The sequence below is a fragment of the Panthera leo genome, chromosome E2 (genome assembly GCF_018350215.1).
Source record: "Panthera leo isolate Ple1 chromosome E2, P.leo_Ple1_pat1.1, whole genome shotgun sequence".
NCBI lineage: Eukaryota > Metazoa > Chordata > Mammalia > Carnivora > Felidae > Panthera > Panthera leo.
The window spans coordinates 5,760,606-5,788,515 of NC_056693.1; the positions used below are offsets into that span (position 1 = coordinate 5,760,606).

Below are 27,910 nucleotides of genomic sequence, written 5' to 3' on the forward strand. Positions count from 1 at the left end.
TGTAACTTTCAATGTGACATAATAAATTTTCTGCAAAATTAACTAGTCATGGGATTCTATGACAAATTCCCTAAACTAGGGACACCATTTGACATGGTCATTTAATATACTGAAGACAACAAAAACTTCCGCAGAATAATGGATAACCCGGAGTTAAGCTGAAGAGTAAATTTGTTTTCAGAGAATGGAGGCATCACAGGCCAAGTATGAGTTTGGTATGTCACACTCTTCTAGAGGTGTTAATCATTTGAAGTCTGATGTTTAGAAGGGAGACTTAAGCATTTTCTTATAGAAGGGCCACACTGACCTGGTGTAGGACAAGGAAAACACAAAATAAGTTTTGCTGGTTTTTAAAAAAATATTCAACTGAGTGTTGACTCTTAAAAAAACACATGTTGTCTGGGATAAAAATGCATAGATTTGGGGGTCTGTGGAGGTTTGATCTTGATCTATTATGCAAAGATGCCATGAAGGCATGTTGGCAAGAAACAGTCTCCATGGTGCACTTTCTTGGGTAAGGAAATAACTTTATTTAGGGGACTTTCATTGAACTTGAGTAGTGGGGGAGTAGCCATTGGAAGAATAAGTCATGGATCCGTTTTGTTTATTTGGGGTTTTTGAGTGAGGTTGTCAAAAGATGAAAATGGACATTTCCTTAACTTTAGGAAATATTTTAATGTAGCTGTCTCTGTACTTATAAAGTTGATGTAAATATTAATGATTCATAATTTGAAAAACAGAAGAATTAGTTTGATCTAATGGATATATATTGACCTCTTTGCCACAAAAAATAGAGAAATGCATACTTTTTTAGCTCATGTGAAACACAGAAATATTTACCATACATTAGAACCACAAGCAGTATGTAGATGGATAGATATAACATATCTATGTTTATATTTGTGTATATATATGTGTATGAGTTTGTATATGTGTATATATGTACATATATGCTCATATAAGTCATTTTTTCTGTCAGTAATATTGGAAAACTAAATTGAGGAATAAATATAATACTCATTATCATAATATGTTTTAACTGTAAATTGTATATTATCTGATCTCTCCATCCTAGTGGTTTAATTGGTAGAAGTTATATAGAATACATTTTTAATTTTTCTATTTTAATCCTTATGTCTTACCTATATCTCTGGAAAATGAAACCAATTGAATATAGTAAGAAAATGTTTGACTTTATTAGTTGTAATTAGCCTTTTATGGTTAGTATAAGAGTGCATATATCCAGAATTGGATTTATCAGCTTTTTATATGCTCATTACACCTGTTCTATTTTCTTATCCTTTCTCCATTAACTTATTCTGTATCATGTTTTAAACATTATTTTAGAGAGAGAGAGTGAGCGCGTGAGTGAGGGAGAGGGGTGGAGGGAGAGGAAGACAGAGAATCTTAAGCAGGCTCCAAGCTTGGTGTGGAGCTGGAGGTGGGGCTCCATCCCACAACTGAGATAATGACCTAAGCCAAAAACTAGAGTCAGATGCTCAACCAACTGAGCCACCCAGGTGCCCCTGTATCCATTTTTTAAAATAACTCTATATTTTGTCCCCCCTTTTTTGGAGTATGTGTAATTACTGGGAAAATTATATAGAATATGTTTTTCTTTTTTCTATTTTAATCCTTATATTTAACTTTATCTCTTGAAAAATACTCAGCTGTATATAGTAAAATGTGTTTGACTTGAATGAGATTAGTCTCTTATGTTCAGTATCATATTAAATATATTTCAGATTGCATTTATCAATTTATACTATGTTCTTCATTATGCCTATAGTCCATTCTTAGTTTGCCAGTTCTAACTTCTTCTGCATTAATTTTAAATAACTCTACATTGTACCTCTCTTATCTTGGAAGTCATACATTCAGTATTTCTTAGTTTTTAACCTAGAAATTATAGTGTACTTTAAAAAACTAGTCAGAATCAGGCTCTATGCTTTCAGCATAGAGCCTGCTTTAGAACTTCTGTCATTTTCTCTCTCTCTGCCCCTCCCCAACTTGTGCGCGCTCTCTCTCTCTCTCTCTCTCTCTCTCTCTCTCAAAAATAAACATTTTAAAAAACTAGTCAGAATGTAGTTATTTAATACATCTGTCTCTACCTGGACAATATGATGGCAATCCAACACTAGTAGATTAACTTTCACTCAATTTGTTTTTGTTTATATGCTCTATATGATATCTTTGGGACTTATTTATTTTATAGATGGAAGTCTGTACCTTTCAACCACCTTCTCCCATTTCACCCTTGTCTCTGGCAATCACTGATCTATTCTCTGGATTTATGAGTTCAGGTTTTGTTTGTTAGTATGTTTGTTTTAGATTCCAGATATAAATGAGATTATATGGTGTTTGTCTTTGTCTGACTTATTTCACTTAGCATAATTCCCTCAAAGTCCATCCATTTTGTCACAAATGGCAAGGTTTCTTTCTTTTTTAAGGCCAAATAATATTCACAAATATACTACATCTTCTTTATCCATTCATTCATTGATGGACCCTTAGGTTGTTTACATGTCTTTGCTAGTGTAAATAATGCTGCAGTGAACACAGGAGTGCATATATCTTCTTGAGTTAGTATTTTTGTTTCCTTTGGATAAATACCCAGAGGTGGAACTACAGGATATGGTAGCTTCAGTTTTAATTTTTTGAGGAACCACCATACCATTTTCCATAGTGGCTGCACCAGTTTACATTCCCACCAACAGTGCACGAGGGTTTCCTTTTCTGTGCATCCTCATCAACACTTGTTATTTCTCATCTTTTTACTAATAGCCATTCTAATGGGTGGGAGGTGATATCTCATTGTGGTTTTAATTTGCATTTTCCTGATGATTTATAATCCTGAGCACTTTTCGTGAACCTGTTGCCCATCTGTATGTCTTCTTTGGAAAAATATCTATTCAGATCCTCTGTCCCTTTTTAAATCAGATTGCTTGTTTCTTTTTGTTGTTCTTGTTGGTGTTTGTGGTAGTAGTTGTTGTTTTTTGCTATTGAGTTATATGTGTTCCTTATATTTTTTTGATACTAATCTCTTATCAGGTATACAGTTTGCAAATATTTTCTTCCATTCAGTAGGTCGCCTTTTCATTTTGTTGATGATTTCCTCTGCTGTGCAGGAGCTTTTTACTTTGAAGTAAAAGTATTTATTTTTGCTTTTGTTCCTTTTGATGTTAAATCCAGAAACAACATGGATGAACCTGTAGAACATTATGCTCAGTAAAATAAGGCAGATACACAAAGAGAAGCACTGCATGATATCCCTTATTTGTGGAACCCTAAAGAGTTAAACTCGGGGCGCCTGGGTGGCTCAGTCGGCTAAGCGTTCGACTTCAGCTCAGGTCACGATCTCACAGTCCGTGGGTTCGAGCCCCGTGTCGGGCTCTGTGCTGACAGCTCAGAGCCTGGAGCCTGTTTCAGATTCTGTGGCTCCCTCTCTCTCTGACCCTCCCCTGTTCATGCTCTATCTCTCTCTGTCTCAAAAATAAATAAACGTTAAAAAATTTTTAAAAAAAAAATTAAAAATAAATAAAAATAAAAAAGAGTTAAACTCAATATATTTAAATATATATTTAAACTTTGCTAAGAGAGTAGATCTTTAGTGTTCTCCCTACACACACACACACACACACACACACACACACACACACACACAAAAGGTAACTGTGTGTGGTGATTGATTTGTTAATTAATTTTATTTCATTAATCACTTCACAGTGTATACATCTACCAAAACATTATGTTGTCCACTTAAAATATAAACATTTTGGTTTGTGAGACCTCAATAAAACTGGAGAGAAATAATTTATTTAAGATCTGTCTCACTATGTCTGACTTTGTGAATAAGATATATATTATACTTTGGAAACATTAAAGAGGTTTTCATTATGCCCTATTTCAGCACAAAACCTCAAGACCTAGGCCAAGTTGGGTGGAGGATATCCAGGCACCTCTTTCTTTCACTGAACACCCAGTACCAGTTAACAGCCCCTCCTGCCACCTAGCTCACATCCTATATACTTGTTATTCTGAAAGAAGAACAAGATGGCTGGGCCATTGTGCACCCCAAGTCCCACATGCAGACATCTACTCTATGTTCAATTTAAAGTATTTTGGTGGTTTGGGGGTGGGGGGCACCTGGCTGGCTCTATCAGTAGAGCATGCAACTCTTGATCTCGGGGTTGTGAGTTTGAGCCCCACACTGGGTGTAAAGATTGCCTAAAAATAAAAATAAAATCTTAAAAAGTATTTTAGGGGTATTTTATATAGGCACTTTTTTGGCCTAATGAGCTGAAATTAGAATCTATTTATGATTAAGTTGTGACTCAGTCCTCTACGAGGGAAATAATGAATGGCACTGAACTGTTGACTTCCAAATTGCCCTTGTGACTTTCATTACAACAGCCTGCATTTTGCACCTAGCTCTTCCTCAGTGACCTCCACCCTCATGAACTGCAGCCCTCCCCTAAAACTACCATAGACACCCCCACCATTCCAACACTCCTAGATTGTTTACAACTAACCCCTATCTCCATCTTGTGAACTTTATAACCTCAAAATCTTCAAAAGTTCTATCCCCACATTTCAACGACCACACACAAATGCTCTTTACTTTCCATCCCCCTTGAATGCACCAGCCTCCATTCCCTCCTTCTTCCTGTCCCTAAATTCACCCTCCTGTTCCAATTATCTCAGGCCATTTCCCATGTCCCCTGTGGCCCTAGGCCTCCTCAGCCCTTAACCATTGGATTGCCTCATTTTCCCCATGACTTCCATGCCTTGTGCCTACCCTACAATCCCTACCCACTTCTCCTGGTCCCTTTAGCTCAAGATTCCCACCATCCTTCCCAGCTTCCAGCAGCACTCTGCTCCCATTTTGCCTCTTTGTACCCACTCCCAACCCTCAAGTTCCATCTCTCCCTCCACCCTGCATCTCTACTTTCATCAACTACTCCTATGAACTGAAGGCCCCAATGGATATACCCCTTCATTTGTCATATTATCTGACTTCTCACAGACAATAACTATAACGTACCTTTTACCTACTCCTGCACTTTAACCACCTCCCGCCATTATTATTCCATCCTTAGTGGCCCCTTCATCCCCATGACCTTCTCCATCATCCATCCACCAAGTCCACAAGTTCTCTAGTACCCTTAACTTCCTTTCACTCTAGACCCCTTGTGCCAATAAATCTTTCTGTTTAGCTTCTCAGTTACTTGAACCCACTTGTTCCTTTTACCCCTCTTTCCTCTCTCTCCCTATGGTTGGTTTGTACCCTTCTCTGCAGCTTCCCAGATGTTCTCAGAAACTGGCCTCTATACATGGAGGTCAGGGAGAGAGGAAGAAAGAGGCAGGCCACTCCACATTGGTAGGTGGCAGTTTAATAAGTAAAGGGAACTTACATAGGAGGCTTGTCTTGGGCAGTGGCACAGTGAGCAGATCCCTATACCTGCCTGTCCAGTCTTAAAGTTGATAGAGAGAGAAGACTTAACCAGGCTCATGCACATCATGTAGGTGTTCTCCACACCATGTCACCATCTCAAGGCTGTGTCCTTGGAGCAGCCTCTGGGAGTGGGAAAGGCAAGTGGAACCCACATTCCAAGGACGGGGGAGCAGGTGAGGAGCCTCTGAGTGCCTGGGGGCCAGCTCATGGGGCAATCAGTGATCACATTTCACTTTTTTGATGATATTTCCTGGTACCCCTGAGCTCTCCCTCTCTTCACTCCCCATGCTGTCTGCACCCTACCTGTATGCCTTTTCCCTGTGTCTTCATTTTACCTTGTATGCACTCTTGGGGCGCCTGGGTGGCTCAGTCAGTTAAGCATCTGACTTCAGCTCCGGTCATGATCTCATGGTTCATGAGTTCGAACCCCACTTGGGGCTCTGTGCTGACAGCTTGGAGCCTGGAGCCTACTTCGGATACTGTGTGTGTGTCTCTCTCTGCCCCTCCCCTGCTCATGCTCTCTTTCTCTCTCTCAAAAATGAATAAACATTAAAAAAAATTAAAATATCTGTGTGTGCTCTCTCTCTCTCTCTCTCTCACACACACACACACACACACAGCCACTCCCCCAACATTTCACCTTTCCTGCTATGCACCTTGACATGAAGTAGTAATGCTCACAGCAATTTCTAATGTTGCACATTCTGAATATCTTTGTAGGTTGTTCAGAGATGGAAAGAGTAAAACACGGCCTCCCTTCCTGTACCTCCAGAAGGTCGGAACATATCATGATTCTTTCACATGTGAATACCTTTCTGAGATACGAATATCTGTGTTGATGGTGTGACTGTTACTTTATGAATATGAGTGAGCTGTGTGAGCTTGTGTGTGTCATAGTGTGTATGACACACTGTGCATATGTGTATATACAGTGTGTGTGTTTATATATAGTGAGTTTGGGATGAGTGAGAGTTTGTTACAGAAAGTGTGAGTGTATATGTGTTCAAGTAAGTGAGCGCGTGTGACTGCATTTGTCTGTGTGTGAACACATGTGTGCGTTTGCATCTGTGTGGAAGGCTGGAAAGCACATGTAGACGAGAAACTGAGCACCATCAGGATTCTAATCCCACACTTGGAAAGTAGGGGCTTTAGATAGAGGAACTAGATCCTATTGTGGATTTGTTTGAAGGAAAAACAAAAGGATTAATTTGGACTCATATTTTTAAAATCAATTATGAAAGCAATCAGGCTCATTACTAAACATTCAGCAAAAAACATTAAAAAAAATAGGGGCGCCTAGGTGGCTCAGTCGGTTCAGCTCAGGTCATGATCTCGCGGTTTGTGGGTCTGAGCCCCGCCTTGGGCTCTGTGCTGACAGCTCAAAGCCTGGAGCCTGCTTCGGATTCTGCGTCTCCCTCTCTCTCTCCCCTCCCCCGTTCATGCTCTGTCTCTCAATAAATAAATAAATAAATAAATAAATAAATAAATAAATAAATAAATAAATAAATAAAACGTTAAAAAATAAGTAAATAAAATAAATAAATAAGGTTTGAGGGGCGCCTGCGTGGCTCAGTTTTGCATCCGACTTCAGCCCAGGTCATGATCTCACGGTTCATGAATTTGAGCCCTGCGTCTGGCTCTGTGCTGACAGCTCAGAGCCTGGAGCCTGCTTCAGATTCTGTGTCTTATTCTCACTGTTCTACTCCCATTCATGCTCTGTCTTTCTGTCTCTCAAAAATAAATAAATATTTAAAAAATTAAAAAGATAATAAAGCTTGAGGACCAACGTAACCATTCAATGCTCTTGGATTAAGGAAATAATATTTGCTTATATGCTAATTAAAGGATTGTAAAATTATCTCTTTAAATTATCTGATCCCAGGGGCGCCTGGGTGGTTCAGTTGGTTAAGCATCCAGCTTCATCTCAGGTTCATCACAGTTCATGAGTTCAAGCCCTGCGTCGGGCTCTGTGCTGACACCTTGGAGCCTGGAGCCTGCTTCGGATTCTGTGTGTGTCTCTCTCTCTGCCCCTCCCCCAGTAGTGCTCTATCTCTCTCTGTCTTTCAAAAATAAATAAATGTTAAACAAATTTTAATTATCTAATCCTGTCTGAAAAAAGCACGCTTTCATTGGTGAGAGGCTCATTAACTTGTGTGTTTCTATGGTTGTTGTTGTTGTTGTTGTTATTATTATTATTATTATTATTATTATTATTATTATTTAAATAAGTAGGCTTCACACCCATCACGGAGCTCAATGCAGGGCTTGAACTAAGGACCCTGAGATCAAGGGTGGGACGCTTAACCAACTGAGCCTCCCAGGTGCCCCTCTACAGTTATTACTCTGTTTAGATTTCCTATATTACATGGGTGGGAGAAATGGTGAATATTGGTACACTATATTTTGCAATATATCTGGCCCGAAGACTAGAAATAATTTATTTGGGGAAGAAAAACTTTTCAAGGGAACAGAGAATTCAGTGAGACACTGTGGGAGGCCGGACCCCGGTGCCAGGCTAAGACTGGGTTGAGCAACCGCTCCCTGTTGATTCAGCCGACCCGGTGGTTCCCCTTTCCGTTCCACCACTTACAAAGGCATACAAAAGCCTTGCCAAGGCTGAGAAAAATAATTCCTGAAGCCTGTGGTCTGTGGGTGTTGGCAGTAATGTCACCCCTTTCTACCCCGGGTCAAATAGGAACAAACATGGGAACTGTGCTTCGCTAGCAATCTATCAACAGGGTCTTGCGGTGACCCATTTAGAAAGTTCACAATGTACACGGAACTAAATGTTTTGGTTGGCAGCGATCATGCGAAACCTGTTTATTCTTAGAATGGCCTGACCCATAAGAATCTTGATATAAAAGATTGTGTACCGCAACAATAAAGTCGTCACTTGGGCCATCAGCCCAGGGGACCCTCCTGTTCCCAAACTGGCTTCTCTTTTCTTTCTTACATTCCCCTACCCTTAGGACCCTGATCTCGGTGTTTGTCGCGCCGGTCGTGACAAGACACACGTATTTCATGGCTAGTCCCACACGTGTCAGACTTCAGTATTTCCTCCTTCCTCCCTACGAGACCCTGTCTGCCTCCAGGGATCAAGGAGAAGAAAGAGCCCTCCAAATACTTGCAAAGGTCTCTTTGGAGATGATAAATAGAAACCTGCTGTTGTTTTCAGCAATTAATAATTGGGAAAAAAAGTTTGTCACCCCCAAACCTGTACTGTCACTGTGGATACAGGTGAAGAGAAAATTGCAGTTCCATAGGGAAGCGACATCACAGAACCGCAAGCCCATATCTAGTGGTCTCGCAGCTTAACCTCTCTCTCACATGATACTAGCTGTGGTGACCATCGTGTTAACCCCCCTGTCCTGACAGCCAGAGAGACTCCAGTGAATATTTCTATTTCACTCTAAGGGGACAGAGTCTGCAAGCAAAGAGGGGTATCAGGAGTCTAGGTAAGTGATCATATTGGGGAAACAAAATGACGCTTCTGGGTTTCAGCCTGGTCCAGTGCCAAAGCCACACAGGAAGGAGGAATAATTCTGATGCTTGAGTTGAATTGGTAGAGACAGGGTCCTAGACTTTCACCAATCCCTGATGGTTCCTGATGTGATTTAGTATAACCCTGTCAGTGACCGTTGGTGTTTAATCCAAGTGATTATGAAATGTGACTTTTAATGTGAATCATGGCTGTAGTTCTAAAATAGATCTGCAGTCGGGCTACCTTACTAGCGTGGGTCAGGATTACTACAGGTGCCTATAATACCCCCATGGTTAATAAATGCTAGAAAAAATCTACAGAATTATTAAATCCTATGCAGAAGCAGTGCATATGAATGACAATGGCTGGAGGAGAAATGTTTCTCTAACTCAGGGTGTGTGACGTGATTAGTAGAGACATTAATTTTTTCCTATTGAAAACATCCATGATCTGTTGATGTTAGTAAGACTATTTTTCCATCTTTGAATTAGGGGAGGAGCACTTAAAGAAATGACAATATTACGAAATGGATTTCAGATGGCCATTAGACACAAAACTATCTTGTGAGCAATTCTCCTTTTTAAAATTTTATCATATCAGGGCACCTGGGTGGCTCAGTCGGTTAAGCGTCCAACGTCAGCTCAGGTCATGATCTCACGGTCTGTGAGTTCGAGCCCCGAGTCTGGCTCTGTGCTGACAGCTCAGAGCCTGAAGTCTGCTTCGGATTCTGTGTCTCCCTCTCTCTCTCTGCCCCTCCCCTGCTCATGCTGTGTCTCTCTCTGTCTCAAAAATAAAATAAAAACATTTAAAAAAATTTTAAAAATATTATCATATCAATCACAAGCTCTGAAATTTCAATTTATAAAATGTACAAGTTTTCACATCTTAGAGATTTCATTTTATATATGTGTCATAGGTAAACATGTTTAACAAAGCTTGCCTTATTTCCAATGTGTTTTCTTTTTTTAACTTAATTTATTTGAGAGAGAGAGTGTATAAGTAGAGGAGGGGCAGAGGAAGGGAGGCAGAGAGAGAATCTCAAGCAGGATCCACATTGTCAGCACAGAGCCTGATGTGGGGCTCAATCTCACAACCCTGGGATCATGACCTGAGCCAAAATCAAGAATCGGATGCTTAACCAACTGAGCCACCCAAATGCCCCGTCAATGTGTTTTCTTAAGCTATGTTACTAAACACATTGGTTTGGAACTTGAAATTAGTGATACTGAGTTTCTACTCTATAGTACTTTATCACATATCGGTGTTTCAAGTTCCATAGCTCAGAGCATAATAGAGCATTAAGTGATTTTTGTGATAGGTGTCATTTCATTGCTGATATAAAAGCAAATTAGTGTTTCTGTGGCCAATCCCCACAGCCAGTAGTGCATTCTTTCAATATAACTTGTCATGGAGCTATATATATTATACTACAATCTATATATATTATACTATACTATACTATATATATATATAATATATATAGTATATAATATATATTATATATATAATATACTATATATATTATACTACAATCAGTGCACCTAGATTTTATGAAGATATTTATAACCTTATTCATAATAGGTCTTAGCCTATATAATAAAAATTTACACATGAATGGAAACTTGTTACAAAAATATAAAAACGCCAAGTATAAAATTATATGTACAAAAACATCTAAATATACACCTGTATTTTGAAGAATACATCTAACTAGCTTTGTTAGAACCGCATTGTGCTTAAAGGCACTGCCATTATACCAGCCCAGTCAGGTTCAAATGTCCGCATTCCCGTAAAAACTTTGAATCTGACAAATCACTAACCTTTCTCCATCTCAGCGCTCCTTATTTTGTCCATGAAAATGCTCATACTGACACTCTCATGAAGTTGTGAAGAATCCAGGATGTACATACACACCTTTTCTAGTATTAATCACACTCTGTAGAAAGTACCTAACATTAACAGTCAATACATGAAAACCTGTTAAAATGTGTTAATTGTAAACAATTATTTCTAAGTGGGAGCTAAAGTAAGAAGAAAATATTGAATTCAAGCTGACATGACACATGTAATCATGCCTCACGTCCCCACACAGGAATCTCTGGCTCAGAAGATGACTATTGCTCCCCGGGAACTGGGAGAAAGGCCAATAGGGATTTGGCAATGAGATTGATCTTTCTATTACAGACGATAGTTGGGGTTCTGGGGAATTTCTCTCTTCTTTGCCATTATCTCTTCCTTCACTTGAGAGAATGCAGGGCAATGTCCACAGATCTGATTCTCAAGCACCTGATTGTGGCCAATCTCTTAGTTATTTTTTTCCAAAGGAATCCCCCAAACATGGTAGGTTTGGACGTGGAACATTCCCTTAGCGATTTTGAATGCAAACTTGTTTTCTATGTTCACAAAGCGGGCAGGAATGTGGCCATTGGAACCATCTGCCTCTTGACTGTTTTCCAGGTGATCATGATCAGTCCTGTGGACTCCAGGTGGGCAGGGCTTAAAGTGAAAGCTCTGAAGCACCTGGGCACCTCCAACATCCTCTGCTGGGTCCTGAACATAACGCTAAATATTATGGTTCTTTTCTTTATGACCAGAAAAAGGAGCAACACAAACATAACAAGGAAAAGAGATTATGGCTACTGTTATTGCATAAGTAGTAGCTATATAGTACAGTCACTGTATGTAGCATCAGGATTATCCCATGATGGTTTCTGTTTGGGGCTCACAATCTGGGCCAGTGGCTCCATGGCCTTCATCCTGTGCAAGCAGGCACAAGCAGTAGGTCCAATACATTCTCAGGAACAATCTCTCCACCAGATCCTCCCCTGAGACGAGAGCCACCCAAAGCATCCTTGTCCTGGTGAGCACCTCTGTGTCCTTGTGGGCACTGTCATTCTTGCACATTTGTGTGGTAGTGTTTAACAACCCCAGCCTGTGGCTGAGGAACACTTCTACACTAATCGCTGCATGTTTCCCTATGGTCAGCCCCTGCATGCTCATGAGTTATGACCCCAGAGTGTCTACCCTCTGCTTTCCTTATAAAGGAACACAAATCACTTAAACTTGTCACAAATATGTAAACTGTATGTTTATTCAAATGGTTATTTGTTTATTCATAATCCCCTTCAGTGTAGAAATACAGCTATGAAATAGTCACAAGAGTAGCAAACAAGAATGACCAACCTTCTGCTCCTAAGTAAATAATGTGAATGGCAACTGTAAATGAAATATAATCATGTTAATATTTATGTAATTGAAATTTATTTATTTATTTACTTATTTATTTTTGAAATTTTAATCTTTATTTATTTTTGAGAGAGAGAGAGACAGAGCCCCAGTGGGGGCGGAACAGAGAGAGAGAGGGAGACACAGAATCCGAAGCAGGCTCCAGGCTCTGAGCTGTCAGCACAGAGCCTGATGTGGGGCTTGAACTCATGAACTGTGAGTTCATGACCTAAGCCGAAGTCGGACACTTAAACGACTGAGCAACCCAGGTGGTCCTATGTAATTGAAATTTATTAATGTTTGCTGTGGAGGAGTTCAGCTTCTATAAAGTGATTATTCCAGAAACAATTTGGAGATTATAAAGAAGTCATTAAGAATACAACTGTCAGGGCATCTGGATGACTCGGTTAAGCATCCAACTCTTGGTTTCAGCTCAGATCATGATCTCATGGTTTGTGAGATTGAGCCCTGTGTTGTGCTGTGTGCTGACAATGGGGAACCTACTTGGGATTCTTTCTCTCTGCCTGTCCCTCACTCATGTGCTCTCTCAAGATAAATAAGACTTTTAAAAAAACAAAAAGGATACAGCTTTCAACCTGACACAAATTTTCCAGACATTGAGTGCTAATAAGATTGTAGGAAAAGTTCCCTAAAACAGGAGCACCAATATAGATTGTCATTCAAGAAACTGAAAAATGAAGAGCAGTAAGTGAAATTGGTGGGTAAATTCAATTTCAGATAGTACAGCCATTGAGGGATAAGTAATGGATTTTACATTACATCTTCACAGAGACCCTAGTCATTTGAAATAAGATGTTATGAAAGGAGAGGAGTATATTTAAAACATTTTCATGGGGAAGTAGCCATTTAAACTGAAGTCAGACAAATGAGATATAATTTTGCAGATTTTTTAAAAATATTGTGCAAAGTGTTGCTTATTAAAAATGCATTCCACTTGGGATAAAATTTTATGGATTTGGGAATCTGCATAAGGTAGTTTCTTTCTATGATGTGAAGATGCCAGTTGGGCATGTTGGCAGAAATACGTTCCCAAGGTGCAATCCCATGACCCAGAGGTAAAGAATAAGGTTAGGGCAGTGTCTTCCATTACTCAAGAAGTGATGGGGGAATGGCCATTTGGAGGGGTAAACCATGAATCCACTTTATTGACGTGTAATTTTTGGCCTGTGGCTATTGAAAGGAAGAAAATGGACATTTCTACAATTTTACAAATTATTTTAATACTGGTTTCCACTATATTTATATCATAAAGCTAATAGGAAGAACTGAAGTTTTAAATATCAGAAACAAAGAATTTGTTTTGCCTGATATATATATATATATATATATATATATATATATATATATGTTCTATCAAAGAAATGAGAAACATATCTTAAACTCACGGTACACTTAAAGATATGTACAACATATTACACACTAAACGATATGCTTGTGTGTATTTCCATCTGTGTATTTGTATTTGAATGTATATACATATGTGTATTCATGATTGTTATGCTTATAAATGCACAAGTATACATTTAAGATCAAATTATGTTTGTTTTGCATCCAAAACATTGGAAAATTGTAAATTAATGAAAAATAATAGCAAACTGCTTTAACATTAAATTCTATTTTATTTGATATGTGTATCCAGACGTTAGTTGTTTAAATTTACATGAAACACATTTTTCATTTTTTTAATATGAATCCTTAAATTTGAGGTATCTCTCTTGGAAAAATACCCAAATGAATACACTAATTTTTTTTTTTTTTTTTTTTTTTTTTACTTATTTAGAAGTAGCCTTTATGGCTAATACAAAAGTGCATATATTTAAGAATGGATTCAACAAGTTCGTGTCCAATCTTCATTATACCTGTTATATTTTCTTATTCTTTCTAAATTAATTTTTTCATATCAAGTATTTAAAATAACTGTAACTTGGGACACCTGAGTGGCTCAGTTGGTTGAGCATCTGACTTCAGCTCAGGTCATGATCTCACAGTTAGTGAGTTCAAGCCCCACATCAGGCTATCTGCTGTCAGCACAGAGCCTGCTTCAGATCCTCTGTCCCTGGCTCTCTGCCCCTCCCCTGCTCTCTCTCTCTCTCTTTTTTCTCTCTCAAAAATAAACAACATTTAAAATAACTAGGTGCTTCTGGGTGGCTCAGTCGGTTAAGCATTGGACTTCAGCTCAGGTCATGATCTCATAGTCTGTGAGTTCGAGCCCTACGTCTCACTCTGTGCTGACAGCTCAGAGCCTGGAGCCTGCTTCAGATTCTGTGACTCCCTCTCTCTCTGCCCCTCCCCCGCTCACGGTCTGTCTCCCTCTGTCTCAAAAATAAATAAAAACATTAAAAAATTTTTTTTAAGTTTTTAAAATGCTTCTTCTGTTATGTCCTGCAGATCCTAGACAGCCAGAAGCATTCATTCTTGGGTAAAGATTTGAGGGAATTTGAGTTTAGGGCTGAACTTTGTGTTATTGATGGAAGAGGTCATCAAGAAGATGTGACCACCGCTTGACTTAAGAGCTTGCCCTAGGCAACAGGCTCCTCATTCCCTCTCCTTCCCTTGGAACGTACACTCTGCCCACTGTGCCTAGTAGGAGCTGTTCCAATGACATAGCCTTGAGAGTAAGAGGTTGTTGAGACCATCTATGCAGTACATGTGACTAAATCCTGCTAAAACCACTCCATAAACTTCTAAGATTCTGGCAGATGGGTATGAAGATCTACTCATCTTGTGGCCACCCAAGACAAGCCTCTTAAATTCCTTTGCTCATTAAAGCTGCCACCTACCAAACTGAGTGGCCTGCCTCTTTCTTCAGTGTCTGTCTACCCTCTGTGGACTGCCAGTTTCAGATTTCACCCAGAAGCTCATGAGTTTGTGACCCAACAGTTATGCTAGAAGTACCAGGTAATCTGGAGGCATCTGTGAAGGGCCAATTTAGAATAGGGTCTATGGGGAGCCCTATTCATTTATACCATGCAAGATGGTTCTGGGTGTCCAGTTCCAGGACCTTGATGTTAGATTTCAGGCAGGTGATTTACAGGAAGCACTGGATTCAGGTATGCACCTCTGTCCTTGGGCACCCACCAATAATGGATTTATCTTACCTATCTCCCCATACATCCATGGGAAGGAAGAGAATTAAAATAGGGGAGGAACAATGAAGCACCCATGGAGGGGATGGTATCGAGTTGGTGGAAAGAACAGTTTTATGCTACAGATTCTGGCCTTAGGAGTGCCTGGGCTCTGACTCAGACCTGTGCTCTTGAGGCCAAGTGCATTCTAGGTAAGTGGTTCATAGGCTGAGGTCTTTGGAGGGACCAGCTTCCTCTACTGGCCTTCGTGGCCAGTATGGAGCAGGGATGTGCTGGGAGTCTTTTGGACACATAATCTAATGTGTGGCATTTGGGTGGGGACTACTTGGAGCACTAGCATGTGAGGAGTAAGTCCCTGGGACTCAGTGGGAACCCAGGGGCCAGAGTCACAGCATTGCTCTGGATATACACCTGGGTCTGCAGGGTAGAAGATCCCCACATTTCAATGTAAGAATTCCTCTCTCCAGTCCCTTTTTCCTGGGAAGCCTCCACTCTTTCTGAGGCCCTGCCACACTGGGGAAGAGGTACAGGAAGCCCCAGAACAGAAAAGGAAATAAAAAATATATGGTGTGGCATGTGAAGTCACAGTTGGTGGGACATTATGTTTTATATCCAAGTGCAAGGACCTATTAGCAATTCCCCATCAATAGTGAAAGTGTGCTCATGATGGTGAATGAATCCCATGTCTCAGAACCATATGGATAACCCACATGTGCACAGATCAATATGATTAATGATCTATTTGTCATAATGTGTCTGACAGCAGGTGACAGACATATTTAGCCCTGGACATGTATAAATAGGAGGTGTTTCAAAAAGATGGTTCATTGGTAATCAACATGGAATATGATGTAGCATTTCAGAGATTTGGTATAAGAATATCTCCTTCCTAGGTCACTGATTGAGGAAGGAAAAATTATTGAATAAGTGTAATATGATAATATTTATGGAAATATTGAACCAAGAAAAAAAGAATGTTAATGCTGTGTGTGTATATTTTTCATACAATTTGGGACATAGTCTAAAATTCCATAAGAAGGAGGATACAATTGGCACAAAAACAGACACATAGACCAATGGAATAGAATAGAAACCCCAGAACTAGACCCACAAAAGTATGGCCAACTAATCTTTGACAAAGCAGGAAAGAATATCCAATGGAAAAAAAGACAGTCTCTTTAACAAATGGTGCTGGGAGAACTGGACAGCAACATGCAGAAGGTTGAAACTAGACCACTTTCTCACACCATTCACAAAAATAAACTCAAAATGGATAAAGGACCTGAGAGACAGGAAACCATCAAAACCCTAGAGGAGAAAACAGGAAAAGACCTCTCTGACCTGAGCCACAGCAATTTCTTCCTTGACACATCCCCAAAGGCAAGGGAATTAGAAGAAAAAATGAACCATTGGGACTTCATGAAGATAAAAAGCTTCTGCACAGCAAAGGAAATAATCAACAAAACTAAAAGGCAACCAATAGAATGGAAAATATATTTGCAAGTGACATATCGGACAAAGGCCTAGTATCCAAAATCTATAAAGAGCTCGCCAAACTCCACACCCGAAAAACAAATAACCCAGTGAAGAAATGGGCAGAAAACATGAATAGACACTTCTCTAAAGAAGACATCCGGATGGCCAACAGGCACATGAAAAGATGCTCAACGTCACTCCTCATCAGGGAAACACAAATCAAAACCACACTGAGATATCATCTCATGCCAGTCAGAGTGGCCAAAATGAACAAATCAGGAGACTATAGATGCTGGAGAGGATGTGGAGAAACAGGAACCCTCTTGCACTGTTGGTGGGAATGCAAACTGGTGCAGCCGCTCTGGAAAACAGTGTGGAGGTTCCTCAAAAAATCAAAAATAGACCTACCCTATGACCCAGCAGTAACACTGCTAGGAATTTATCCAAGGGATACAGGAGTACTGATGCATAGGGGCATTTGTACCCCAATGTTTATAGCAGCACTCTCAACAATAGCCAAATTATGGAAAGAGCCTAAATGTCCATCAACTGATGAATGGATAAAGAAATTGTGGTTTATATATACAATGGAGTACTACGTGGCAACGAGAAAGAATGAAATATGGCCCTTTGTAGCAACATGGATGGAACTGGAGAGTGTGATGCTAAGTGAAATAAGCCATACAGAGAAAGACAGATACCATAGGTTTTCACTCTTACATGGATCCTGAGAAACTTAACAGGGACCCATGGGGGAGGGGAAAGAAAAGAAAAGAGAGAGGTTAGAGTGGGAGAGAGCCAAAGCATAAGAGACTCTTAAAAACTGAGAACAAACTGAGGGTTGATGGGGGGTGGGAGGGAGAGGAGGGTGGGTGATGGGTATTGAAGAGGGCATCTTTTGGGATGAGCACTGGGTGTTGCATGGAAACCAATTTGACAATAAATTTCATATATTTAAAAAATAAAAGGAAGGAGGATACAAGACAAACAGCTAAAACTGGATGCGGGATAATTAATGTGGGATTTCTTTTACTTCGTTCTATAACTCTTTTATAATTACATTTATTTCCACATGTACAGGCATACCAGAAATATTGTGGGTTTGGTTCTAGACAACCCTGACAAAGTGAGTATCACAATAAAGCAAGTCAAGTAAATGTTTTGGTTTCCTAGTGCATATAAATGTTTACATGACACTGTAGTTTATTGAGTATGCAATAGCATTATGTCTAAAAAAAAAAAGTGTATATACCTTAATTTTAAAATACTTTATTGCTACAACGTGCTAACCATCATCTGAGCTTTCACTGAGTTGTGATTTTTTTGCTGGTGGACAGGGTCTTGCCTCCATGTTGATTTGGCTGCTGACTTGTCAGAGTGGTGATTGCTGAAGACGGGGTGGCTGTGACAGTTTCTTAAAATAACAGTGAAGTTTGCCACATGGATTGACTCTTCTTTTCACTAACAATTTCTCTGTAGCACGTGGTGCTGTTCCATAGCATTTCACCCAGCAGAACTACTTTCAAAATTGGAGTCCAGGGGCACCTGGGTGGCGCAGTCGGTTAAGCGTCCGACTTCAGCCAGGTCATGATCTCGCGGTCCGTGAGTTCGAGCCCCGCGTCAGGCTCTGGGCTGATGGCTCGGAGCCTGGAGCCTGTTTCTGATTCTGTGTCTCCCTCTCTCTCTGCCCCTCCCCCGTTCATGCTCTGTCTCTCTCTGTCCCAAAAATAAATAAAAAACGTTGAAAAAAAAATTAAAAAAAAAAAATTGGAGTCCATCCACCCAAGCCCTGCTGCTGCTTTATCACCTAAGTCTATGTAATATTCTAAAGATTTTGTGGTCATTTCAACAATCTTCCACAGCATCATCACCAGGAGTAGATCCCAACTCAAGAAACTACTTTTATTGCACATCCATAAAAAGCAACTTTTTCATCCATTAAAATTTTATCATGTGATTGCAGCAGTTCAGTTCCATCTTCAAGTTCCACTTTTTTTTTTAACGTTTATTTATGTTTAAGAGAGAGACAGAGAGAGAGCATGCACGCACACACACAAGCAGGGGAGGGGCAGAAAGAGAGGAAGACACAGAATCCAAAGCAGGCTCCAGGCTCCAAGCTGTCAGAACAGACCCTGACGCAGGGCTGAAACTCATGAACCACAAGATCATGACCTGAGCTGAAGTCGGACGCTTAACCGACTGAGCCACCCAGATGCCCCCAAACTTCTAATTCAGGTTCTCTTGCTGTTTCCACCACATCTGCAGTAGGTTCTTCCCTGAAGTCTTGAACCCTTCAACTTCATCCATGAGGGTTGGAATCAACTTCTTCCAAACTCCTGCTCATATTGATATTTTGAGCTCTTCTCATGAATCAGAAATGTTCTTTTTAAAAAAATATTTTATTTATTTTGACAGAGAGAGAGAGAGAGAGAGAGTCAGGAAGGGACAGAGAGAGAATCCCAAGCAGGCTCTGTGCTGTAAGCACAGAGATCAATGTGGGGCTCGATCTTGTGAACTGTGAGATCATGATCTTATCTAAAATCAAGAGTCGGATGCTTAACCTACTGAGCCACCCAGGTGCACCTGAGTCAAAAATGTTCTTAATGGCATCTAGAATGGTGAATTCATTCCAGAAAATTTTCAGTTCACTTTGCCCAGATCCACCAGAGGAATCACAATCTATGGCAGTCAAAGCCTTATGAAATTGCTTTCTTTTTTTAAAAAAATTTTTTTAACGTTTTTTTTTTTTTTAATTTTTGAGACAGGGAGAGACAGAGCATGAACAGGGGAGGTTCAGAGAGAGGGAGACACAGAATCTGAAACAGGCTCCAGACTCTGAGCTCTGAGCTGTCAGCACAGAGCCCAACTCAGGGCTCGAACTCACGGACCGCGAGATCATGACCTGAGCCGAAGTCAGCCCCTTAACTGACTGAGCCACCCAGGCGCCCCGAAATTGCTTTCTTAAATAATAAGACTGGAAAGTCAAAATGGCTTCTCAATCCATGGATTGCAAAATGGATGTTGTGTTAGCAGGCATGCAAAGAACATTAATCTCATTGTGTGTCCCCATCAGAGCCCTTGGGTGACCAGGTACGTTGCCAATAAGCAGTCACATTTTGAAAGAAATCTTTTTTTTTTTTTTCCTGAGCAGTAGGTCTCAACAGTGGGCTTAAAATATTCAGTAACTGTGTTGTAAACAGATGTGCTGTCATCCTGGCTTTGCTGTTCCATTTAGAGAGCACAGGCAGAGTAGATATAGCATAATTCTTAAGGACTCTAGGATTTTCAGAATGGTCACTGAGCACTGGTTTCCACTTAAAGTCAGAAGCTGCATTAGCCTCTAAAAGGAGTCAGCCTGTCCTCAGAGGCTTTAAAGCCAGGCATTGACTTCTCCTCTCTAGCAATGAAAGTCGTACATGACATCTTCCAGTAGAAGGTTGTTTTGTCTACACTGGAAATCTGTTGTTTGGTGTAGCCACATTCACAAAAGATCTTAGCGAGCTCTGGACAACTTGTTGCAGCTTCTACATCAGCACTTGCTGCTTCGCCTTGTGATGTTACGGAGATGGCTTCTTTCCTTCAGCTTGCTGAACCACCTCCGCTAGCTTCAGACTGGTCATCTGCCGCCTCCATGCCTCTCTCGTGGCCTTCACAGAATTGAAGGGATTCAGGGCCTTGCGCTGGATTAGGCTTTGGCTTAAGGGAATGTTGTGGCTGTTTTGATCTTCTCTGCAGACCATGACAGATTTCTCCATATCAGCGTAGGCTCTTTTGCCTTCTTATTTGTGTGTTCACTGGACTAGCACTTTTAACTTCCTTCAAGAACTTTTCCTTTGCATTCACAGTTTGGCTGTTTGGTACTACAGACCCAGCTTTCAGCCTGTCTTGGCCTTTGACATGCCTTCTCACTAAGCTTAATCATTTCTAGCTTTTAAGCTGAGAGGCATGTGACTCTTCCTTACACTTGGAAGCCACTCCCTCTCTCTCTGCTCCTCCCCCCTTTCTCTGAATAAATAAACTTATATTAAGTCGCCTGATCTCAATGCTGTTGTGTCTCAGGGAATAAGGAGGTCTGGGGAGAGAGAGAGAGAGAGAGAGAGAGAGAGAGAGAGAGAGAGAGAGAGAGAAAGACGGGGACATAGCTGGCCAGTGGAGCACTCAGAACACACACAACATTTATCGATTAAGTTTGTCGTCTTACGTGGCTGTGGTTTGTGGCACCCCAAACAATTACAATAGTAACTTCAAAGATCACCAATCACAGATCACCATCACAAATATATTAATGGAAAAGTTTGGACTATTGCAGGAATTACCAAAACGTGACAGAGACACAAAGTGAGCAACTGCTGTTAGAACAATGGTACTGATAGATTTGCTGGAGGCGGGGTTACCAGAAAGTTTCAACTGAAGCAAAACAAAGTGAAGCATAACAAAATGAGGTATGAGTATTTTGTATTTCCAACCTAACAAATTGCCACATACTTAGTGGCTAATATAACACCCACTTATGGTCTCACAGTTCATAAATCAGAAGTTCTGTAGGCTTGGCTGGGTACGCTGCTTAGAAGCTCAAAAATCAAAAATCCAGAGGGCAACCCACATGGGCTCTTCTGTGTAACACTAGGGAAGAATTCGGCTTCCAAGATCCTTTGGTTATTGGCAGAAATTATTTCCTCCTCATGGTTTCCATGTGCCCCTAGTCACCTGTCTCCAAAGAGAGTCACAGCATGGGAAGAGACCCTCAGGCCTCTCATCTCTAACTTACTCCTTGGTCTAAGACTTCATCTGGTTACACTGCGCCCATTCGATAAACACTTTTTGTGGTCACTTTATCACCTACACACAGAACCTTAAGGACATCTGCAACCTTAAAGACATCTGCAAAGTCCCTCTTATAAATTTTTTTTTAACGTTTATTTATTTTTGAGACAGAGAGAGACAAAGCATGAACGGGGGAGGGTCAGAGAGAGGGAGACACAGAATCTGAAGCAGGCTCCAGGCCCTGAGCTGTCAGCACAGAGCCCGATGCGGGGCTCAAACTCACAGACCGTGAGATCATGACCTGAGCCTAAGTCGGCCGCTTAACCGTCTGAGCCACCCAGGCGCCCCTGCAAAGTCCCTCTTGTAATGCGACATGACATAAACCTCCCAGTTACAACAGTGGGTGGAGATGTATTAGCCACATTATGAGACCAGTGATTTTTCTCAATAAAAACATAGGTTTAAAATAAATTTCAGTAAATCTACAAAAATAGTACACCTCTTCAAATGGTTTCCAATAAGGGGACAAAATAAAAGAAAAAAGAATACTTAGAAATTTAAGTTTTACCTTGCTCTGTCTCATATTTTAATAAAGCACATATTATATTCTAGCAACAGTGGAACAAAGGGATTTTCACCATTAACTGTGAGGTACTCAAGGTCTTCAAGACATAGGTAAAGCCAGATAAGGGACATTCTGACACCACTTTCCATCACTGAGTACCTGATACTGGTTAAAGGTGGCTCCTGGCCAAACTGCCATGGTCACACTCTTTGCTTCACATCTTAAAGGAGCAAAATGAGGGCACCTGGGTGACTCAGTCAGTTAAGCATCTGACTCTTGATTTTGGCTCAGTTCATGATCTCATGGTTCATGAGCTTGAGCCCTGCTTCATCAGGCTCTGCACTGTCAGTGCAGTCTCCAAAGACTGGGATTCTTTTTCTCCCTCTCTGCCATGCCCCCCTTTCTCTAAATAAATAAATAAACTTAAAAAACATATTAAAAAAAAAGAGCAAAATGGCTGTGGCTTGTAGTACACCCCAATTCCTGCATGCAGTTCTCCACTACATATTCAATTTCAGGTATTTTATGCCTAAGTTTTTTTTGCCTTGTGAATTAAACCTAGAATCTTTCCAAGATTAAGTTGTGAGTCAAATGTAAATGAGGGAATTAATGAATGTGGTGAGTGAATTAGTGATATCCCAGTCTTCCCCTGTGACCTCCATCACTCCAGGCTCCATCTGTCCCCACCCTTTGACTTTCCCCACTCCCACTCACTTGACCTTGAATGTCCCCTAAAACTCCATAGGACCTCACCACCATATGATCCTTCAAAACTCCTCTATTGTGCTCTGAACTCAAATCTCCACCCCTCCTGCCCTACTGCATTCCAGATATCACAGACGAGCTTTCTTCACCAGCCATCACCCTTCTGTTAGCCCTCCAGGGCTGCCTTTCCCTAGACATAAATCAGTCTTCTGTTCTAGAGATCCCAGTCTGTTTCCACTGAACTCAGTGCTCCTGGAACCTAGCAGCCCTGGGCCCCAATCACCCAGCTTTCTTCTCTCACCCAACAGCCTCACACACCATCTCAACCATGAAATCCCCGCCCCTTTCCCTGGGCTGTTTAGCACATGGTGGAAGTATCCTCCCAATCTCCGTTCATCACTCTTCCGCCATTTTGCCTCACTCTTCATTACCATGGCCCACAGCTCTACCTCCCCTTCTACTCTTCGCCACTGTTTAGGCTCATTAACCACCCCCAGGACCTGCATGCCCTACTTGTAATACCCCCTCACCCATCACAGTCTTTAACCTCTCAAAGATGTAAAGTCCCTTTTACCCACTCTCCTTAACCACCTTCTCCCATTACCTGCCCATTCCCATTAAGCCCTTCTTTCCCGGGACCCCAAACCGCTTATTCACCCAGCACACACAGTATCTTCCTACCTTTAACTTCTCTGCACAATTTGCCCCTCACTTAGTGAAACCTACACTTTAACTGCTCTATGAATCAACCACTCCTGTATCTTTTAAACCCCTTTCCTCTGCTCCTCAATTTCTGTCTCCCCACATGCCCATGCTCTCTAAACCATATCTATACCCCCATCCTGTGCCCTTGTTGTAGGTCACTCTATCCCACATTCTCGTTCTCTGTCACACATGCAGAGCAGCACATCCCCAACACCCCAACTTTACCACTGTGTGCCTCAACCTGAAGTGGCCTTATCACAGCATCTTTGAAATGTTACAGTTAGTAAATAACATCACAGGGATGGAAGGATGTAAAATGAGCAAGATATGTCCACTTTGCAAGTATCTAGAGTTCTGGAGCTACCACTGTTCTACACGTGAACCCCTTTTTAAGACTTATTGGGGATTATTAGGGTTGTGTGTCATAGTCACATAGGAATGTGACTGTGGCTGATCATGAGTTTGTCACCGAAAGTACATGCGAGTGTGAATGTGTTTAAGAAGTGTATATTTGAGTGTGTTGATATGTATGTGTGTAAATTTACCATTGTGAAAGTGTATGTGTGTGTAGGGGTTATCATCATTATGTCTCTAATCCCTGATTTGTAAATTGGGGAAACTGGATAGTGTAATAGTGTTAAATATTGGATTTGTTTCTTAGGCAAAAAAAAAAGAAAAAAAAAAAAGCAATGGATTAATTGTAGAAGTTCCACCATTAGCGGTCTTGAAGTAGTATCAACTTATTTCATAGTTTAAAAATTACACAATCAGCCTGAATAACCATCTGATTTTAGTGCTTGTCTTTTAACAGACACCTATAAATCTCTAATGTTCCATGGATGTTGTTCTGTTTAGACTTCCTATTGGAAGTTTTTATAGACTTCTTCTATGGAAGAAAAAAAATCCCATATCACCTAAACTACCAAATTAATTGACACTGACTTCTGGGGGGAAAAGAGTCCAATGTTTTCTAATATAAATGATTATTATGTTCTTTTTTTAACCACATTTTTTAACTGCTTTAAAAATCCTTCTGAGGTACATTGTCTGGTTTATGTTCTCGTAATTTAAATGATGGAACAGAACACTGGCCTGAAAATTAGTTAAGGCTCACTTCTGGGATGAACAACTCAGGGGAGCAGAGAAGCCCATGAGACACCTCAGCCTTACTGCCAGTCCCACACGTGTCAGACCTTAGTATTTCCTGCTCCCTCCCTATGAGACCCTGTCTGCTTCCAGGCATTAAGGAAAAGAAAAAGCCCTCTTAACACTTGCAAAGGTCTTTTAGGAGCTGATAACTAGAAACTTGTCATTATTTTCAGCAATTAGCAACTGGGGGAAAAAGTCTGTCACAAATATTCTCAGTTCCCCAAGCCTGTCCTCTCACTGTGGCTACAGGTGAAAAGATAATTCTGCAGGGAGGTGAGATCATAGAACTGCAAACCCATATCTTACGGTCTGGCTGCCTCCCTCCCTATCACACAAACCCTGATTGTCGTGACCAGCGCACTGAGCCCACCGTCCTGGCGGCTGGAGGGAGTCAAGTGAGTTTTTTCTTTATCAGTCTGAGAGGCAGAGTCTGCAAGCACAGTGGGGTACCAGGAGTCTTGGAAAGTGACGGTCTCAGAAAGAGAGAGTCTTCTGGTTGAGTGCCAAGGGTGCACAGGAAGGAGGAATAATTCTGAGGCATGAGCTGAGCTAGTAAAGGGAGATGAGTTCCTAGACCTGATGGCTCCTGATGTGATTTAGTGTAATCCTAACTGACAGTGACTACTGGTGTTTAATCCAAGTGATAAGGAAAACAGACTTTAAAGTACTTAAGGACTGTGTACGGGAATCATAGACTACATTTTCAGGATTTGTAGCAGTGTGACTCTAACATCTGCATGCTAGATTAATAAGTAATAAGGATTAAAATAAATCTACAGGAATCCTCTAAACTAGTGTAAAACCAGTGCATCCAAAAGGCAATTTCTGATATAGGAATGATTTCTCTAATTCTGGGTGTATGAAGAGCTATGGAGACAAGAATTGTTTCCTACTGAATATATCCTTGGTCTATTGAGTTTGGTGAGACTGTTGTCCCTCTTCAAATTAAGGGGGAAGCAATTGAAATAGTAACGTTACAAAATGGGTTTCAGACAGCAACTATTACCCGGGAAATATCTTGTGATGTATTCTCTGGTTTAAAACTAGTCTTATATTAACCCCAAACTCTACAATCTCAATTTATATAATACACACACTTTCAAGCTAAGAAATTCTCTTGTGTAAGTCTTACATTTTGATTTTTCACAAACCTTATCTTATTGCTAATACCTTTTCTTAAGTGGTGGTAAACAGAGCAGCTTAAGATTTGAAATTAGTAATATTGAGTTTCTATTCTATACCAGCTTATCACATATTGGCATTTCAAGTCTCACTATTTACGGCATGACATGGCATTCAATGATTTCTATGGTAGGTGTCATAAAAGAAAAATAGTGGATCAATTGCCAATACGCTAGAAAGCTAACGACACACTCTTTTCTTTAAACACAATTTGTCATGGAGCAGGTCCCTAGAATTATACTACAGTCAGTGAGTCTACATTTGATTGAGATATTAAAATATTCATTATTGTTAGTGGTCAACACAAGAAATCTTTAAACATAAATGAAAAAATGTTAGAAAAAATACTACTTATCTAAAATAAGATCACAAGGTATGAGAATGTCTGAATATATGCCTGTATTTTGAATGTTTTTTAAAGTTTATTTAAGTAATCTGTACACCTGATGTGGGCTCTAACTCACAACTCCCAGATCAAGAGTCACATGCTCTTACAACTGAGCCATCCAGGCATAACTATAGATCTGTATTTTTTTTAAATATTTATTCAATGAGCGATTGAAAGAGAGAGAGAGAGAGAGAGAGAGAGAATGAGAATGAATCCCAAGCAGGTTCCACACTCAGTGCAGACACCCTCAGATCACGACCTGAGCCAAAATCAAAAGTTGGATGCTCAAACGACTAAGCCGCCCAGGTGCCCCTATACACCTGTATTTTGAAGAATACGTCTAATTAGCTTTGTTAAAACAGCACTGTGTTTAAATTCACTGCCATCATACCAGCCCAGTCAGGTTCTAATCTCCCCATTCCCATTCAAATGTCAAAACATTTGAATTTGACAAATCACCAAACTTTCTCTGCCTCCTTATCTTTTCCATGAAAATACTGGACTCTCAACAACTTATGAAGAATACAGAATGTACTACATACACAGCCTTTATAGCAATGATCTACGTTACGTAAAAAGCTCTTCTAGTGTTCTAAGTTCAGCCCTTGGAAACTTGTTAAAAAGTAAATATTCTAAATAATTATTTTTAAGTGGGAACTCAAGTTAAGTGGAGAACATTGGATTTTAACCAATGTGACACACGTGCCTCACACCTCCTGTTCCCATGCAGGAACCTGGCTCAGAAGAAGAATTTCACTCCCTGGGATTTTACAGAATGACCACCAGGGATTTGACGATGGCAGTGATCTTTTTCTTACAAACTACAGTTGGACTTCTGGGGAATTTCTCTGTTTTTTACTATTATCTCTTCCTTTATTTGACAGGATACAAGCTTAGGTGCACAGACTTGATTCTCAAGTATCTGACTGTAGCCAACCTCTTAGTTATTTTTTCTAAAGGAATCCCTCAAACAATGGCATCTTTTGGGTTGACACATTTTCTCGATGATTTTGGATGCAAACTTGTTTTCTTTGTTCACAGAGTGGGCAGGGATGTGGCCATTGGAACCACCTGCCTCTTGACTGTCTTCCAGGTGATCATGATCAGTCCTGGGGACTCCAGGTGGGCACAGCTTAAAATAAAAGCTCCCAAGTACGTGGGCACCTCCAACATCTTCTGCTGGGTCTTGAATATAGTGCGAAGTATTGTGGTTCCTTTTCATCTAACTGACAAAAGGAATAACATAAACGTCACAAAGAAAATAGATCAGGACTACTGTTACGCGATATCTTATGACAAAATCGCAGAGTCATTCTATGTGCCATTGCTATTATCCCATGATGGTTTCTGTTTGGGGCTCATGTTCTGGGCCAGCAGCTCCATGGTTTTCATCCTGCACAGCCACAAGCAGCGGGTCCAATACATTCGTAGGAACAATCTCCCCCCCAGATCCTCCCCTGAGAGCAGAGCCACCCGAAGGATCCTTGTGCTGGCGTGCTTCTTCCTTTCTTTATGGATGCTGTCCTCTATCTGCCACATTTGTTTGTCAGTTTTTAACAACTCCAGTCTGTGGCTGAGGAACACTTCTACACTACTCACTACGTGTTTTCCTACTCTCAGCCCCTACATCCTCATGAGACATGACCCCAGAGTGTCCACCCTCTACTCTGCCTGGATAAGGAAACAAAACCCCCTAAACTTATCATAA

At 40.6% G+C, this 27,910-nt stretch overlaps 2 protein-coding genes across 3 annotated transcripts; both read left to right on the forward strand.

The window, feature by feature from the left end:
* The first annotated feature begins 184 nt into the window (after positions 1-184).
* On the forward strand, positions 185-11,997 carry LOC122208852 (vomeronasal type-1 receptor 4-like). The gene is given in 3 exon segments (XM_042920308.1): positions 185-215; positions 11,029-11,696; positions 11,698-11,997. Coding segments are annotated over 3 exon segments (999 nt in total).
* On the forward strand, positions 8,767-27,910 carry LOC122209082 (vomeronasal type-1 receptor 4-like). 2 transcript variants are annotated; one of them, XM_042920706.1, is made up of 4 exons: positions 8,767-8,910; positions 17,825-17,870; positions 21,054-21,186; positions 26,933-27,910. In XM_042920706.1, the coding sequence occupies exon 4, from the start codon at positions 26,978-26,980 to the stop codon at positions 27,908-27,910; it is 933 nt and encodes a 310-aa protein (XP_042776640.1). In that variant the 5' UTR covers positions 8,767-8,910; positions 17,825-17,870; positions 21,054-21,186; positions 26,933-26,977. The 2 variants fall into 2 exon arrangements, with proteins under 2 accessions (XP_042776640.1, XP_042776641.1); XM_042920707.1 differs by lacking the exon at positions 17,825-17,870.